General features: G+C 38.9%; 1 protein-coding gene across 1 annotated transcript; it reads left to right on the forward strand.

Moving 5' to 3' along the window:
• Window positions 1–8805: 8805 nt before the first annotated feature.
• Window positions 8806–16788, forward strand: LOC135459337 (monocarboxylate transporter 13-like). Its single transcript, XM_064735241.1, has 4 exons — window positions 8806–9007; window positions 12613–12756; window positions 13890–14696; window positions 16562–16788. The coding sequence occupies exons 1-4, from the start codon at window positions 8806–8808 to the stop codon at window positions 16786–16788; spliced, it is 1380 nt and encodes a 459-aa protein (XP_064591311.1).
• Window positions 16789–17143: the final 355 nt, after the last annotated feature.

The following is a 17143-nucleotide window of genomic DNA, read 5'->3' on the forward strand; positions in this document are numbered from 1 at the left end:
GTCTTGGGAATCTGGTTCTGTCACTGCAGCATGTTCCAGCCATCCACTCAGTGTCCCACAGTTTCTCTGACAGACCAGCTTTCAATGAAATTTGGACTCAGCAGGAAACTCTGTGAGGAAGAAGAATCAGATTTTACATTCTGAGTTTCCAGGACCTATTATGTCAGCCTTTCCTTAGTGACAGATGCGGGCTTGGAAAAATCTTGCTTCCCTGCACAGAAGATGGTGTTGGATCACTGAGCCTTGCTGCTGCAATAGGGCTAGATCTTTATTCCTCCCTCAGGCACAGATCTTTCATCTCTTCCATCTATCCAGCAGTTACCTCACTCCTGTAACCACAATGTTATATGTAGAAGCTCATATTAAACCAATTTTCTGCCCTGTCTTGAAGGTGGATTTTTTGGGCACTACTACCAACAGTCCAGTTGCCATCTCTTAATTGTGGCCTGGTTCTTATTCTGTGTACTGCAAATGTTTGCCTTGCAAATTTTGTAAAGTGTTCAGTATTGCTCTGAGTCAACACACATTCTTCATTCTTCATTCTTCATTATTATGGCAGTTTTAAAAATGCTATCCTAGTTTAAAAAAATGAAACTAGGAAGAATATTTTCAAGAATATTCAAATTTTAATAATCTATCCTTATAGAAATACAGGGCAGCCTTGTGTAGCCTTGTATTCGGTTCAATACAAGCTGTTGTCCATTCTCAAAAGTCTTCTATACAGGCACGCTTCATGCTGTCAAGGAAACTAGCACTTCTTCTTTTTGGACTTTATTTCCTCACTTTATCATCTTTCCACACCTGTATTCCACAATACAGCACCTAGCATAGTGTGTCACAGGTTGGTTTAAGAAAATAGGACAGGAAGTCTAATGAGCTTATATCCCTTGATGTCTGTGCTCTCAGCTGAATCCTTGCAAAAATCTTTCCCAGACATCGATGGTGGGACATTTAGGGCTAATTTAGCCAAACACATCCATCTGTTTCCTAAGGTATGAAGACAGAAAATGCCTTATTGACACTCCAGATACACCCAAGAATTGGGCATTTTCACCTTCATGCTATAATTAAAGCAGAGTAATTGGACCCTGCTCACTCTTTTCAGAGCAGGAAGTGGGAGAAGCCACCCACAGATGCTGCTAGATTGATAGGGCACAGAGACTCTTGTTTGCATCAGCACTGTACTTGACCATTTTGATTTGGTAAGCAGTGCATTACCCTCTTCCCTGTTTAGCAGTACTCATTTCCTGTGTCCCCTCCTCTTCTTACCCTATAATTTTGTAATGGACGCTATAATGACAGCCAAGAATTACACAGAGAAAATGAGCTGATTCTTGCTTGTTGAAAAACAAAACAAACAACCTTTGTTCAGATAAATATACCCTCCACTTGCAGCCAAGTCAGGCTCTATGACACCCTCTTCCCTGTAGATACTCTGCACCCCATTCCATGCAGGCTGAGCATTTCCTTTGTTATAAAGGGAGGCCAGGGATTGATGTTTCCCTGGGGAAGGGAGCAATCAGCACACCTGACTGTAATTTCAGGACAGCTTTTTCTTCATTTGCTCCCATGCAAAATTGTAAAACTTCAGTCTATCTTAAACTAATAAGAATTTGTTTAACTGGTAATCAGATAACCAGAACCCAGTCCAAAACCAAGCCACTTATTCTTCTTTTATTTGTTAAATAGCTCACTTTTTACAGTCTGACAACTTCTGACAAGCCCTAATCACTCACTTATTTGCTACCTCTTTCTGCTCTTTAGCCCCTCTGATATCTGCCAGCTATCACTGCCAGCTATCCTGTCTCCACAAAACACACCTCTTTTGTAATCCTAACTTTATGCAACTGAATCACCACCCTGGTTCTTCTTCTCTAATCATATCAAGATTAATTTTTTCCTTCAAGACTTTAAGTACCTCTGTATTCATCCACATAAGTTACCCAGGTTCATTTATCATCCCATTTCAGCTATTTTGGCAGTGATGTCAGCCTGTTTATTTCTTACATAACAGTTTTCCAGTCTTTTCATATGCTACCTCTCCTCCACACAGTTCTCTGAATATTTATGTTCAGGCTACCTTGTTACATTAGCAATCACTTAACACCACAAATCAAACAAAGTCATTTTGATTCAGTCATTTCAATCAATATTCTCTTAGCTGATGGATCATATGACTGGGAGGGTTTTATCTTGGCTTACTATCTGTTTATCAATGCTGTGAGAAGGCTTTGGTCATAAAAAAAAAAAAAAAAGAAGATGTATGTGCTAAGAGCAGGTAGTTCCAAGCAGAGGGAAGAGCAGGAGTTCCAAGCATGATCACCACAAAAGACTGATGAATGCAGGAGGCATGGTTTCAATAAGCTCTCTGCATTCCATCTGAGCACAGCTGACTATGAGGAGACTTTGCAAGAATCTGTGTGTATTTATGCCAGGTTAGCTTTCTACATTTGTGCAGTTTATTTAAATAAGGACTTCATTTCAGAGACTTGTTTCCCATATTTTATATATACTGCAATAATAACAATTAAGAGGCAATAGGTAGGTATGTTGTGTCTTCTTCAAAGACAGCCCTGTTCCCATTGAGAAATCAATGAAGAAATTCTCTGGTGGTGAAAGGAGTGAAGTAAAAGTATTTTGAAATCAGTGGAGATGAAATTATATACAGCAGCCAAGAACACAATCACTACTTTCAGTTTTGAGAATACTGAGAAAAAGGCATTTTAGAAATACATATATATCAAGCCTCTGTTTCAACCGTTGCTGATTTCATTCCATGAGCCTGGTAATAAAAGCCAAGACACACAATTCCTGAATGGTTCAATATATTCTTTATGACTTGACAGGACAGCATTGAGGCATAATCTCTTCATAATCATGAATCACAGTTATTGAAGTACAGATGTTCCAGGGAGATTCTCATTTCACTCTACACCAAATATTTCATGGAGCAGTCTGCCTGTGAATGTATTTCGTGCTTACTCAAGCACTTAACGTGGAAGCTAACTTGGAACTTGTGAAAGCTGAGCTGACAAAATAGATCTGAGGAGAAGTGACTCTTCTTGCTACCTGAAATAAACTTTTTTCCCTCCAGTGTGCGAATGGAAACATGAAAGTTCTTGTAAGAGTTTTCTAAGATGCTTAAAGGTTGAACAACAAATAATGTAAGCAGTTTAATAGAAGCGCAGTCTACAATTTTTTTTCTTGCTTTTTAAGTAGAAATGAAAGATACTTAAATTTTATTTGTAAATTTAACATGTGGAGAAAACCAATAGATGATTAAGGAGAAGTACTGTACACAGGTATAGCATAAAATTTCTTCTGTATGTTGACAGAAAATTGTGAAAATATTTTGGCCTGATCAGATGAGCAAAATGTACTCTGCTATTAATGCGCAATAGTAGTTCTGGATAACACAAACTAAATGTATTTAGTAGGAAGGACTGTAGAAAATGAACATTCAGTGTAGTACTGCTAAGATCATTTTGGTTTTAAGAGAGAGTCATGACAGGCCATGACAATATTCCTTTGCCCATAATCCCCAGTGAAATCAGTGAATATAATGTTAAAAATTATCTGATGGACTGACCAGTGAAATATTCCAGACTTCATTATTTTGTCCATAGACTTGAATTCCCATGATGGTAATATAATATTCAAGGGCCACCTATTCCAAGCATCCTGACAATGAAGAAGTCAAGCAGAAACACCAGGAGGCTCACTGGGTGGGCCATGGGCTCTGAGGGATTGGGCAGAGGAAGTGGCTGAGCCACAATGTCACATCTGAGAAGTCGTGGCAGTGAAGCTGGTGGAGCTGTCAATGACTGGCAAAGGGGAAGCATAACCACTGTTTTTAGTGAAGCAATAAGGAACCAGTGGAACTGCAGGCCAATCAGTCACACCCCTGTGCCCAGCAACATCACGGGTCAGACTGTGGTGGGCTCACAATGAATACACTGGTTGTATACAACCACCATGTGAATTGCGCCTCTGGATTAAGCATCTGTCAAGTTTCATTCCTGGCTACTTTTTTTTTTTCTGCCTTCTGCAATGTAAAAGCACACAATTAATTTTGCCAAATTGGGAAACTGCTCCAGTGTAGTGAACAGCAGGGTCAGTTCACCAGTCTAGTTCACTGCATGAAAACTCACATGGTAGCGAGAAGGTGAAGTAGGAGTGGCAGCAACTTTTCTATCAAGACTGCACACTCATTCCACCTCAAAAACTGCCCCATAATTTTCCTTTGCCATATTTTTATCTTCTCCAGCCCTAAAACATACCCTAAATAGTTTTCCCAACAAAAGAAAATTAGAATGTCATGTTGCAAACTTGCTGGCTTGGCATTCAAATATGCCAAAATATGAAATATATCTGTTTCTCTAGTTATGCAGGTCAACTGTATATTTATACTTCCCCTAGCACACACAAACTACACAGATTATTAATCAAGTTATAAAGTAAGTATACAAACATGTAAATAAAAATACTACAAAATGGAACAAGCTACTGCCCACCCTGCCCCCCCCAACAATTACAATAGCAGTGGGACGACCACAACCTTTGTGCAAGGTAAACTGGTAGGAAAGGGAATAACTTCCAATAAACCAACAGTGAGAGCTGGAAAGAAAAGTTTTACAAGGACCAGCAGTATTAAACTGTGGGCTCTTAAATCACACAAGTAAAGGACTGCTCTGGTGTGGTGAAAGGTTCAAATATGCATATATCATGCTCAGGAGAGCACATTCAAGCTTCCTGTAACTTCTGTAGTTGCTGCAGGCTATGTGATGCTCACTGTAGCCAACATCTGCCCAACAGCACAAGCACAGGGAAGCCACAAATGAATTTCAAATTTGAATAAACATTTGCAGTAAATGCCCCAGAACACAGGGCAGTCTGAAGCCAGCTGACACATCTGAGCTTTCTGGTTGGTACCATAGTTGAGTTCAGTAGAAAACATGGACAGTAGTCCAAGCCTAGTGTAAGTATAGTGCAGATAAATAACAAAATCTGCATTCCTCTTGTAAGTTTCCTCCACCCATTCCTGATTTTGTTTCTCTGATCTCTAGTCAGAACTTTGTTTTTGTGAGTGTAGGTGGAGTCAAATGATTTTTGAGGAGGGGAGGACAGGATTCTTATAAAATCCAATGCTTACACATCCTGAAGGAGACAAATTGGTTTGTTCAGCTAGCCAGATGGTAGCTCAGATGAGAAAGATGACCTGGTACTTTGCAGCACAACTCAAGAACTTACATACAAGTGGAAGGTGAAGGAAGATCTTCATATCCCGTACAAACCTTGGCTGAATAAGGTAATTTCTTGATGCTACACTTTATTTTTGTTACTTCTAACTGGTTGCTCATAGCATTCATCCCCTCTTTACCACCCTAATATGCTTTGTCAATTAACTGCTATAGATCATACTCATTAGACTGACTCCGAAAATGATGCTGTGAAGTTAGAAAGGAAAATTTAATGAAGAATTCCTCCTGAATTTGTGTCTGAGTAACTAGTACGACCCTACTGTAGTTGAAGATGTAGTGACAGATGAGCATCAGCAGAGCCAGTCTGAGTGTTAGATGAAAATTATAAGGTATCTGAATATGACAAACATAGCCTGATCCTTGCCTGTGTACCAAGTCACATGTGTGGAGGAGTTTCAGCATAAATTACAATTGATTTCTTTGTTTCTTTCCATCTTTCTTCTAATACAACCAATAAAACACGACTATATTATTTAATCTGTTGTTAATTTATTAAAGCTATATTTTGTACTTAATTTTACATAGCTGCTGTTTCAACGTATCAGTCTTGGTAAAAGTACTTTTGTGTCTATGTATATTAAGTATGTTTTTCTGCCTTTTCTCTCTTTTTTTTTTTTCCCTAAGTCCAAATCAAAGGTAATATTTGCACTGGAAACCCAAACCAAAAACCCATAACAAAGTCACATTTTTTTAAATCTAAATGTGGAAAAACTTAATACTTGCCCATTTTTGTCTTCTTGGGGGACCTATATCTGTAAAGTATCACCAGCTCACAAGGAGCCCATTCAGCCTCCATTCAGAGACAGTGAATACATTTTTTGGGGAGTGTTAAGTATGAGTTGCATGAAAACAACAAGTTTAGGATTCATACTAACAAGAGTTTTTTCTTGATTCCACCACCAGGTTGTTTTGCAATGTGCAGCAAATGTATTCAACTCATTTGCTCTTTTGTAAAAAGTAAATTAGAACATGGAGCACAAGATAACCAAGTAGAACAAGTATCCATCTTCACAAGTTTATGTGGCACCCTAAAATGCAAGCAATGAGATAAGCATTTTATAATTTATTTTTATTATTGTCTGATAAGCTTTTTGAATCATTGGCATGAATCAAAACAGAAATAGCTTGGAGAACTTGTAGAGCATGAATAGAGGAACAGCCCCAGTGCCTCAGAAAGTGTCTTTGTAGCTATCCAGGTGCAAAGATAAAGGTTGCACTCTTGCCTGCGTGTTCTTGCTGGCAAAATTTGCCATGAGCATAATAACACTACTAACAGAGCTGTCTGCTCTTGCTGATGCAGACACCAAGCACAGGCTTTCCTGATTTAAGTCCATGTCTCACAGAACATCTGTTCCAGCTGCCATGAGAAATTTTGGAGGTAGGAGTCAGTGGGATGCTAGACAGAATGCTTATGCTTCCAGGCACAGCTTTATATCTTTGAGGCACCATGTGTATGACCAGGCGCAACAGAAGGAGCAGTACCCTACAGGTACTCCTTTTTATTTAGAAGGTTAGCTCCAGGGACAAAATGGGTAAGTGAGGATATTAATACCTTACTGTTTACCATTACTCAATAGTTAAGAGCCAAAGGAGATCCTATGTAGCTTTTTTCAGTTTAGCATATTTGCAATTACATAATCTTATAATAAACTTTCTCTTGCAAGTGAAGGAGGAAGAAAGCAAAGTGTGGTGTCAGAAACATGTTCCCTTATTGTAGTATCTATGCTTTCTTCTACCCTGTTCAGGCATTGCAGCAATTCCCTATAGTATGCAGCTGCACTGCTTTCGAATCCATAGGGCTGCTGGAAAATAACTACCTCATTAATTAATAATGGAACTGAAATAGTAATTTTATTTGGGAGTTACATGTAACACTGTGATCATTAAAAGGAACTGAAAGATGAATTCTGAGCTGTGACATAAAAGATATATTTGTCATAAGGAAACATGCTGTCCATTTAAGTTTTGTGAGCAGTAAGGCCCAATTTATTCTCCTCCTGGGACAGAGTTTGCCTAATGAAAGTGAAGAGTGCTGGGTGGTGTCATGCAGATTTTATCATGCCTGTTTTAGTCTGGGTGTTGCCTGGTAAGCAGCAGGATTTCTTCTATCTGTCTTGTGGCCCAAATTATAATCCCTTGCCCAGGCATGTCTATGCAGAATGCAGAAATATCAGTATCACTCTCCCTAGGCAGGCTCATTTAGCTTGAGTCTTGTGTCCTTTTTGTGGTCTTCCAAGCCTCAAACAAAATTATGACCATGCTACTTGAGCTCAGCATTGTCAGAATGCTACAGCTACAGCTTGATATAATTTCTATATTTTCTTATAGTAAACTGAGCACTAATACAAGTATTAATGCTTCCAACTTAACAAAATGTATGACCTTTGAAAGTATTAGCTTCATTTGACAACTGAGAAAACAGTCACAGCAAGATCTGACAACTTGCTTAAGATGACCCCAGAAACTGTGGGAATGAAAACCTGATTCTTTCATACAGACCTCAACACAAGGCAGTCTCTCCCTCTCTTGTGGCTGTTCTAAGATTTTTTAAGATGTGCAAATGAGTCCAGTGCCATGTCAGTCCAGATATGGGGCAGTAGAATGATTTTGTTTCTGATCCCTACAAGGCTCTCATGGCTTCTCCTCCCCACCCTGCTGCAGTGATTCAGATCCTCCTGAGATCATGGGAGCAAATCACAGGACTAGTGACTGCTTCTTTGTACTGGATAACTTCAAGTGGTATGGGTTCCCTCATGCAGCTCATTTTTCCCAGGTGCACACAGGGTAGAGAATTTTAAGTGTAGTATATCTTCAGCTATCTCAAGTTTCCCATTCTCCTCCTGAGATAGGTCTTTTTGGTTTTCTGTGTCTTGTACAATGTCCCTGCTCAGCATTTAGTGTCCATGAAGAAACCAGAAAAATGTATGAATGTTTCTCTCCCTCCAGCCAGATCCCAGATCCTCCATACACTGCATGATTGCTGCATGTTTATTATAAAACTTTTAAAGGGAAATATGCTGTTTCAGTTTTTGTGCTTAATAAGATGTTCTTGCCTATGAATAAATCTTTGCACGGATGGATGCACACTGTTTTGGCAAAAATGCTTGGCATTGCAGGAATGAGTAATATTTATAAATACTAAAATGTTGAGGGCCCTAAAATTCTTCTATCTTTGAAAATCTTCATGTCTGAATATCTTCCCATTATCTTCTCTCCTTGGTTCACATCTGCATGCTTCTTTTGTTTTCTTAACTCTGTACTTGAATTTTTTAAAAAATTTCTTTACTCAGTCTTCTGTCTCTTCAGACCTCTGTTACCCAGGTAATATTTTCAGTCAAACCCCTGTAATGAATGTTGTATTTTAACTTGATAATTACTTGTGTAAGCCATTCCTAGAATATTTTAATCAATTTCTTTAACCATGGGCCTTCTACCAATTTGCAGATCTGTTAAAAAACCTCATCACCATCACTACCACTCCAAAAAAAAAAAAAAAAAGAAAAAAACAATCCAAACACCAGAGAAGAACTAAGAATTAAAAAAGATGCAGGCTAAAGACAGCAATCCACCCGACGGTGGCTATGGATGGGTTGTGGTAGTGTCAGCCTTCATGGTGATGGGCCTTACTGCTGCTGTCCTCAAGACTTTTGGTCTGTTCTTTGTTGAAATCCAGCAGCACTTTGATGAACTTGCAAGCACCACTTCTTGGATCACATCAGTAACCATTACCGTCTTTCATTTAGGAGGTAGGTAGTAGTACTCCTCTAGCATTTTATTTTAATATTAACTACCTGAGAAAGTTTGGAAATCTTCCTTAACAAAAACCCAATCCCAGCAACATATAAGGTCTAGACTTCCTCCAGAAGTCTCTACAGAAAATACAGAAAAATTTCAGAAAATTGGCATTTACTGCCTCACATAGGGAATGGGTTAATAACAAAACTCTATAAAATAGGAATCTGATTGCTTGAAAAACATCATGTACCTAAACTCATGATTAAGTTTCACTACAGGCTTTGAGTTAAACTCATTAGGAATAATAGGCACAGAGCTTGTTGAATCAAGATCTTAAAACAGTTTGTGCAAGCTCACTGATCTCAGTGTGACTGTCTGAAGTACTTTTTCAAAGTACTTCAAAATACAAGGACTGTGACCCCATCCATCAGGTAAGCCATCTGCTACCACAATTATTTTCAGTCCTGCTATTTCCCACTTCTTTTTATATTCACCAAGATCCCCTTTCTTTGCATGTCTTACCAACTCTATGTCTTCTTCACCCCTCTTACTATGATTCTAAGTTACTGATCTACCAGAAGACTCACAGGGTTAAAAAGAAAAAACCAATCTATTCACACAGAGAGAACTCAATAAAGACATGACCATGCAAGCAGAGAGTAGGGGAAGATAGAGTGAAATATCCCAGTCAAAGGCAGTGAGGTCAAATACCACATCACATCAAATGAAGGAGGGAAAAATAAGAAACATAGTGCATTTAACTCAGCTGGGTTGTTTAGAGAGTCCGTAGTGCCCTGCAAACTGCATGATCCTTCACATGATGTGAAGATTCCAAACATGTGCAGGCTTGAACTGTACAGAATTTCTGAAATCTGCTCTGCATATTCTCATAGAGATATATGGTTGCTATAGGTAAATATCCTTACATAATAAATGCTATCATAATTTTCTCTCTGAAGACACTTCTTTGCATAGACACTGTATAATTACATGCATCCTACTCAGTCCACACCTATCAGTATTATTGCTTGGAACTCCAGTATTTCCAAACATCAAGAGCAACTGATCTTTCTTTGAAAAATGTATTCAGAAGGAAACAAGAGTAACCCAAAGTCAAAGTAAAAAGATAAAATAAGTCATGAGTTGAAAAGATTTTATCAGTTTCATTAACTGCTATCCTTGATGCCTGCTTTGCAGTGACAGGTATAATTAACTGAAAAAAAATTGAAAAACCTGCTTCACAGACCACAGAAATTAATAAATGGTAATCTATCAATTTGGTTAACAAAACAGATGTATCACCGACATATTGTGATACTATTGTGTCATTCAGGCATCTGAAGTTCACGAGAAGAAAAAGCCAGCATAGGAGGGAAAAACTTAACAGTCCTGTTTTAGGTTTTGTTATAGCATATATTTACATTGTATAGGAATGTATGAAGGAATAGAGCATATAGCACAATAATATTAAGTATAAACCAGAGAAAAAAAAAATTGCCTAGCCACATGGGAGGCCAGACTACTTCAAGGAAGGCAGCTATAATTTTCAGCAGAAGTTGCTTTTCATCCTTTGAAATCCATTGAAAATAATCCTCTTTCAGTGAATAAAACTTGGTGGTCAAACATTCCAAACCCCCTCTGTATAGTAGTTTATAAATGTCTCAGGTCAATACATAATTGTCCTCATCTTCTTCTGCCTTTTCTTCATTTATAGGGACCAGAAACTTCCTGATGGAAATCACCTGAGCCTCCAGCTCTTTGAGCATGTTTCCCAGCCTGCTTAGTCTTTCTTAATGTCTGTCTCTGGGAAACCTTAAGTGTCACTTGGCTCAGTAGGAGGATGATCACTGAATTATTATTTTTTCCTATTTGGATCCTTTCAACGGCAGGTCTGTTTCTTGTATTGAAGGAGAGCATGTGCTTCCACTCCCAAGGTCTGCACTTGCAAAACAGGCTGTTCAGTTTACCACAGCAAGAATTCTCCCCATCACCTTCACCAGCCTTCTCTGGCTACACCTTTCTCTTTGTACTCGTTGTCATCCCTTTCCATTGCTTGTGCATTTTCTGTGTGTTGCCCTTGTCCTTTCAAACTCTGGAGTCAAGCTATTTTACCCATTTCCAGTTCTGTGCCTAGCTTCTTTCATTCTCTTGCTACTCCATGTTTAATTTCTGCCTGTTTATTCTTCTTATTTACTATGTAAGAATTGAGATTTGGTAATATTTCTGCTCCAGCTGCAGATCTTTTTCTTGTCTTCAAGAACTTTCATGGATGTTACCCTGTGTCTACTTTTCTCTTCTTCTTTTCATCATATTTTATGATTCACCAACTACATGTACTTTATCATGTCTCATGAACTACATCTTAGAATAATGACTGAATTTCAGTATCATTTTAACATGTTTATAAAATTATCAGATTTTTGCTGTAAAACCTGATGAGACATTTGAAGTTTGTGTAACTCCTGCCAGGTCTTTCTGCTGTCAGGCAATGTACATGCTGAAGATTTTGCAACAACTAGTACTCTGTCAGGTTTATTTCACTCATCCTAGCTACCAAATTCTCTTAATTCTGATTAGCACAGGTTAATGCACAACAACCTGCCCCTACAAACTACTACGAAACCTTCCTTGCTGGCTGCTCTCTTTTAATAATTGTCTTCCTACGTATTTAAATTTAGAAGCGTGGTCCTTGTTAACTGAATTCGGTTTTATGCATGAGCTCCAGTTCCCAGGATATTTAACAGATTTTAGGGAGCGGGTTCATGCCAGGTGGCACTTGGGAACCCCCTAGTGGCCACGGCCATTTAAAGAAATCCTGCGGCTTTGACCTCGCCTCGTGATGCTGATGGAAAAAACAGCCAGGCAGTAAAACTATTCTTCATTAAGCAAAAATATCTCTGACATTTCAGGTGTTTCCAGACACTGACTAGAGACCAAAGTAGCTGCTGCACCATCAGATCTGTACCACCTGCACCTTTGCCCTTGTGTTGAAGAGCCCCTGCACTCTGTTGTGAGAAACTCTACCACTAAATAAAGATTTAAGAAATGAACTGCCAATTTTCTGTAAAAAGTATTACCCACAAAATAAACCCTAATTTTTGGTCCTTTATAAACTTTAAAATTCCATTAAGGGTTGATTTTTGCAAAATTCTAGAAAACAAAATTAGTTTTCTCCAGAAAGTTTTCATGTCAGACATATCAATAACATATTCTCAATAATACAATTTTTATAGATGAACCTATAGATTCCGTGGCTGAAGTTTCACCTTCTGCTAAAACATTCCATGAGGTTCTGTCTTGTTAGTAGTTGTATCCTTACACGAAAGTCAGTAGAACTGTCCAACTACAAGGAAGGCATTAAAATGCTCTTTCGCTTTAAAAGAGAATATATGTGAATATATTTTCAAATCTGTGCCTCAGGAACACTAATTTCTCTATCAGCAAGGATAAAATTTTGAAATTTTGATTGACCTCCTACCCCATCCAGCAGAATTAAGGCTGTTTGTGTCAAGCATTAGAAGGGCAGTCATCATCAAAATGTTTTATTTATTTGGCCATGTTGATCAGATTAATGTTCTAATGTATTTTTCTTTCTCTGATTTTTCTGCTTATCTAGCCCCTGTTGCCAGTTCACTGTGTGTACAATATACCCATCGGAGAGTTGTGATCACTGGAGGACTTCTGGCTTTTTCAGGAATGGCATTGGGATTTTTTGGACTCAACATGGTCTGGTTGTTTGCAACAACTGGCTTCCTACAGGGTATGAATTTATGGCTTTATGGCTTTCTTCCACCAGCAACGTTATTTGAGGGTGCTAGTGGTAGGAGTTTTAAAACCTGGTATCTATTTTGACTTTATGAGCAGCCAGAACAAGCAATGTTCTTTAAAAGTGATTTCTCTCCCATTTCACTCGAGAAATAAGAGTTTGTACAGGAAATCTGCAACAACAAAGAAGACAAATATTTAGATGCCAATAATTTACACTTGCAAATTATATGCAAGCAGAAAATTAACTGTTCTATTTTTCATTCAGAGATAAGAGCTTTGTGAAGGTTTAAAAAACTTCATAAAGGGAACTGAAGTAAAAAGACAGGGAGATCCCAAATTCTATACTTTCTATCAGCTTATCTTATGGTTTGAACAGAGTCCCAGGCTTTCATTTTATTCCAATCCTTTCCTTTACTTCAGGCAAAACCAGGCCAGATAATTGTCTCCAACAGCTAGCAGATTTTCCTGGAGCAGGAAGCAAACCTAGCAGGGAATAAAATAAACCATTCTGAATTCTGCACTGGATGCCTGAGAAAATGTCTGGAATTCGAACCCTTTGGCAGTCCTGGGCTGCCAAAGAGTCTAGGGAGCCATCAAAATAACTCTAAGTTAAAGCAGGTTTGAAATTTGCTCAAAGCAGTTAAGCAAGAAAATGAAGAGCAAATAGAGGCAATACACCAACTTGCCTCATGTGCCACCTCACTCATGTCTACCCTGAATACAGCTCAGCTTAATTGGCTGGTCTGAACTAGTACCAGCCTTAACACACACAGCATGGACACTGGGATCTGCCTAGCTTCAGCCTCATAACCATGGGATTTCTCATGCACTGGCAAAGCTGTGAAACCAACTTCTTTTCCTTTTTTTTTTAAGTGAGAATGTAATAATGTATATACTTCATGTTCTGCTTTTTCACTTGAATATATACAATGTACAGAATACAATATAGTCACAAATATACCCTTACACCTACTCCAGCTAAGCTCATGCTTCTTCTAGGCAAAAATGTTTTCTTTCTAACACTTGTTAACTTTGCAAATGTAGAAGCACTGACTGCTAAATTTCTACCTTCACAAAATACCTTAATGGTGTCTAACCTGTGCTGTTTCTATTGGTGTTTTTCAGGTCTTGGCATTTCTTTTTCATGGACACCAGCCATTAGCATCGTTAGCCACTATTTCTCCAAGAAAAGGGCTTTGGCCAATGCTATTGCCAGTGCTGGAGAATGTGCCTTTGCATTCATGTTTGGGCCATTTTTCCAGTGGTTGATTGGTCAATACGGATGGAAAGGTGCCCTCTTGATCATAGGTGGCATCCAACTCAATATTTGTGTCTGTGGAGTACTGATGCGACCCCTGGCAAGTAGCTGCTTCCTTGAGGCCAGCCATTGTGAAAATGAAACACCATCTGGCAATGGTGCATCCAGGACAGACAAAGAAGATCAGTCTTCCATCACGCCCAAAACCTTCAACTGGATGCTTGTGAGGCAGCCAGAATTTGTACTTTATGCCATTTTTGGTATATTAGCTGCTATGAGTTTTTTTGTTCCTCCATTATTTTTAGTTCCACTTAGCTACAGCCTGGGAATAGATGAATCCTGGACTGCATCCCTCCTATCCATTTTGGCTATGGTGGACTTTGGAGGCAGATTGCTGTGTGGCTGGTATGCCAACCTCCACGTTACCAAAAGCATTCATTTGCTGGCAATGGCGATTACATTGATCAGTACTTCCCTGATGCTCTTGCCACTGGCTAACAATTACCTTTCCCTGGCAATATTCACTGGCTTCTATGGATTCTTCTTTGGCACAACAGTCGCCATTCACATTACAGTGCTAGTAGATGTTGTAGGCATGCCAGAATTTGACAGTGCCCTAGGACTCTTCATGCTTATTCGAAGCACTGGAGGTTTTGTGGGGCCTCCTCTTGCAGGTAAGTTAAGACAACTCACTGCCAAATACAGTTTAAAAGAGGAAAGGGGAATGGTAATCTGAACTGAAAAGATCTGGATCTGCACTCAACTTTCCCCCTTTTTTAGCTCAGGGGTATCTGAGCCAAGAAGTACATAAAAACAAATAGTCAGTTTAAATCCTTCTCAAAATACACTGCTCCTTCTCTTCTGTGTGATTTTGGAGATACCTTTACAACAAGAAAGGAGGGATAAAAGGCAGGGTTCACATGGTTGTCCTGCTTTCTGAATCCCACATAAAGCCACTTGATGGCCTCCAACTATTTAGCTAAGAAAGTGCGCCTTTAGGACAAGCAGCAGACACACACTTTCAGAGAAGAAACCGAAATTTGAGACTACTGATGTTGCACAAATGTTGGTATTGTTGGGAGGGTTTCTACAGAAGTTCAAATCGAACAGCCTGAAACATTAGGCTATGCAAACCTCAAGGAAATATTCAGAGAAATGCCTGCTGGTTTTAGACAGCATTTGAGCCAGCTAGTATAATAAACAGGGAAGGCAGCACATAAGAACAGTGGGAAGAGAGAGCAGACAATGAGACAGCACATGGATTTATGGCCTGGCAAAAAGATATAGTCATCTTGGAAAAAGACAAGACAAATGAACTGCAAGCTGTAGAGGCTTTAAAAAGTGATATGGCAAAAAAAAAAAAAAAAACCAAAAAAAACCAAAACCATTGTGACTTGTGCAATGCAGATCTGAGTCCTCATCCAAAGACCATTGTTCACGCACTACAAGTGACTTTTGTGATAATGACATTGCTAATGGGTTGCAAATGAGTCCAACTGAATACTGGAATATTTTAATTCACTTTTGAAATACAGGAACCAGGAAGATTTGTAGAGGGTTTGAAACAGAACAGTATCGAAAATGTGTTGGAAAGATCTGAATAAAATACAGTTTATAGTGGCTGGTCACTAGTACTTATTATCTGGGAATCAGTGTGGCCCCTTTTTGTATATTTAGAGAACTACCAAGAATATATGGAAGAGCAGGGAACCCTAAGTGCCTCTCAAGCTCTCCTCTCCTCCTTTGAGTGTAAAATCTAAAAGACTTGAGTTCATGATTCCTATGCCTGTATAGGTCTGATCATAGTTTAGAATGTGGGCTAGGAAGTACCCTAAACATGGACAAACTTCCCAAAAGCAAGCAACCTTCATCAGCCCACAAAGGAATGTGCCATCATACCCACAGGGCAGCTGACACACCTCTGCAGAGCTACTACTGTAATACTGTACTGTAGAGATTTTTCAGTATAATACACAATGGCATCACATGTTTTGATTGGCTTCAATGTCCCTGAAAACCAAGGTCTTTTTGTTAGCTTCTGTGACTCTTTGTAAAATGATGAACTGGAAATCCACAACATGTCAGACAAATTCTCCAATTTTGTCTCCAGCAGATGAATGTCCTTTCCTTCTTTAAACTCACTCATGCTGTAGTTATGGTCCAAATTTCAGCAACTCGTGACAGCTACACCACAGAACATGGAGCTGCTCACATACACAGCTGCACAGTCTGTCTTTCTGCCAATATGTGCACTTGCACTGTCTGCCACACTTTTGGCTGGAAAGTACTTAAAACTGTGTAATGTATTTTTTCACTAGTAATTCACAAATGAAAAACAATAAGACATGAATTGTGTTTCAAAACACAAAAATGAAAAATGCTATACTGGGGTGATGGTCCTGTGCTATGGTGTAGAAATCTGCCAGACAAGTATGTAGCCAGTACACTGCCTTTATAAGAGGATATATTCACAATGCTGAGCTAAATTACATTCGTCTGCTCTCCATCAATCAAATTCCTGTCATTTGTTTCTCTCCAGGTCTGATTGTGGACATGACTGGAGATTACAGAGCAGGCTTCTACATGGCAGGAGTCATTCTTGTCCTATCCGCTGGATTTTTAATTATTTTAGATCGACTCCAACAGAGAAAAATAAGAGGAAGCAAGATTAGAACCAAACCAGAAAAGCCAACGTTACCTTACGCTTCCCTGCATATCCTGAAGCATCAAACCAGAAGGTATGGAGAGCACAATGTAGTGGTGTGACTACATGAGACCTCTGACAGCATCTCAAGGACACATGGAAGTGTTTTATTTTTGTCTAAGTCACTATTATTAGGATTTGCAAAAGAACAGAAATTTTGGGTACAATTATTTGAAACAAAGGAAGAAAGTAATTAATTTACATGCAAAGTAGAGCAGTAACCATTACCATGTTATCTTGATATTGAAGTTGCATTTTGACTATGCAAGTCTTCAGTAGAGTCCCAGAGGGCTGTGCTAAATGAAATAGGCAAACCATAGTCTAAGCTAAATTGCTGTGAAGTGTATGTGCAGCAGATACAAACTCTACCCTCAACTGCAGACTGCAGCTATTGCTAAAAAAAAGGAAGAGGCATCA

Source organism: Zonotrichia leucophrys, chromosome Z, assembly GCF_028769735.1.
Source record: "Zonotrichia leucophrys gambelii isolate GWCS_2022_RI chromosome Z, RI_Zleu_2.0, whole genome shotgun sequence".
Taxonomy (NCBI): domain Eukaryota; kingdom Metazoa; phylum Chordata; class Aves; order Passeriformes; family Passerellidae; genus Zonotrichia; species Zonotrichia leucophrys.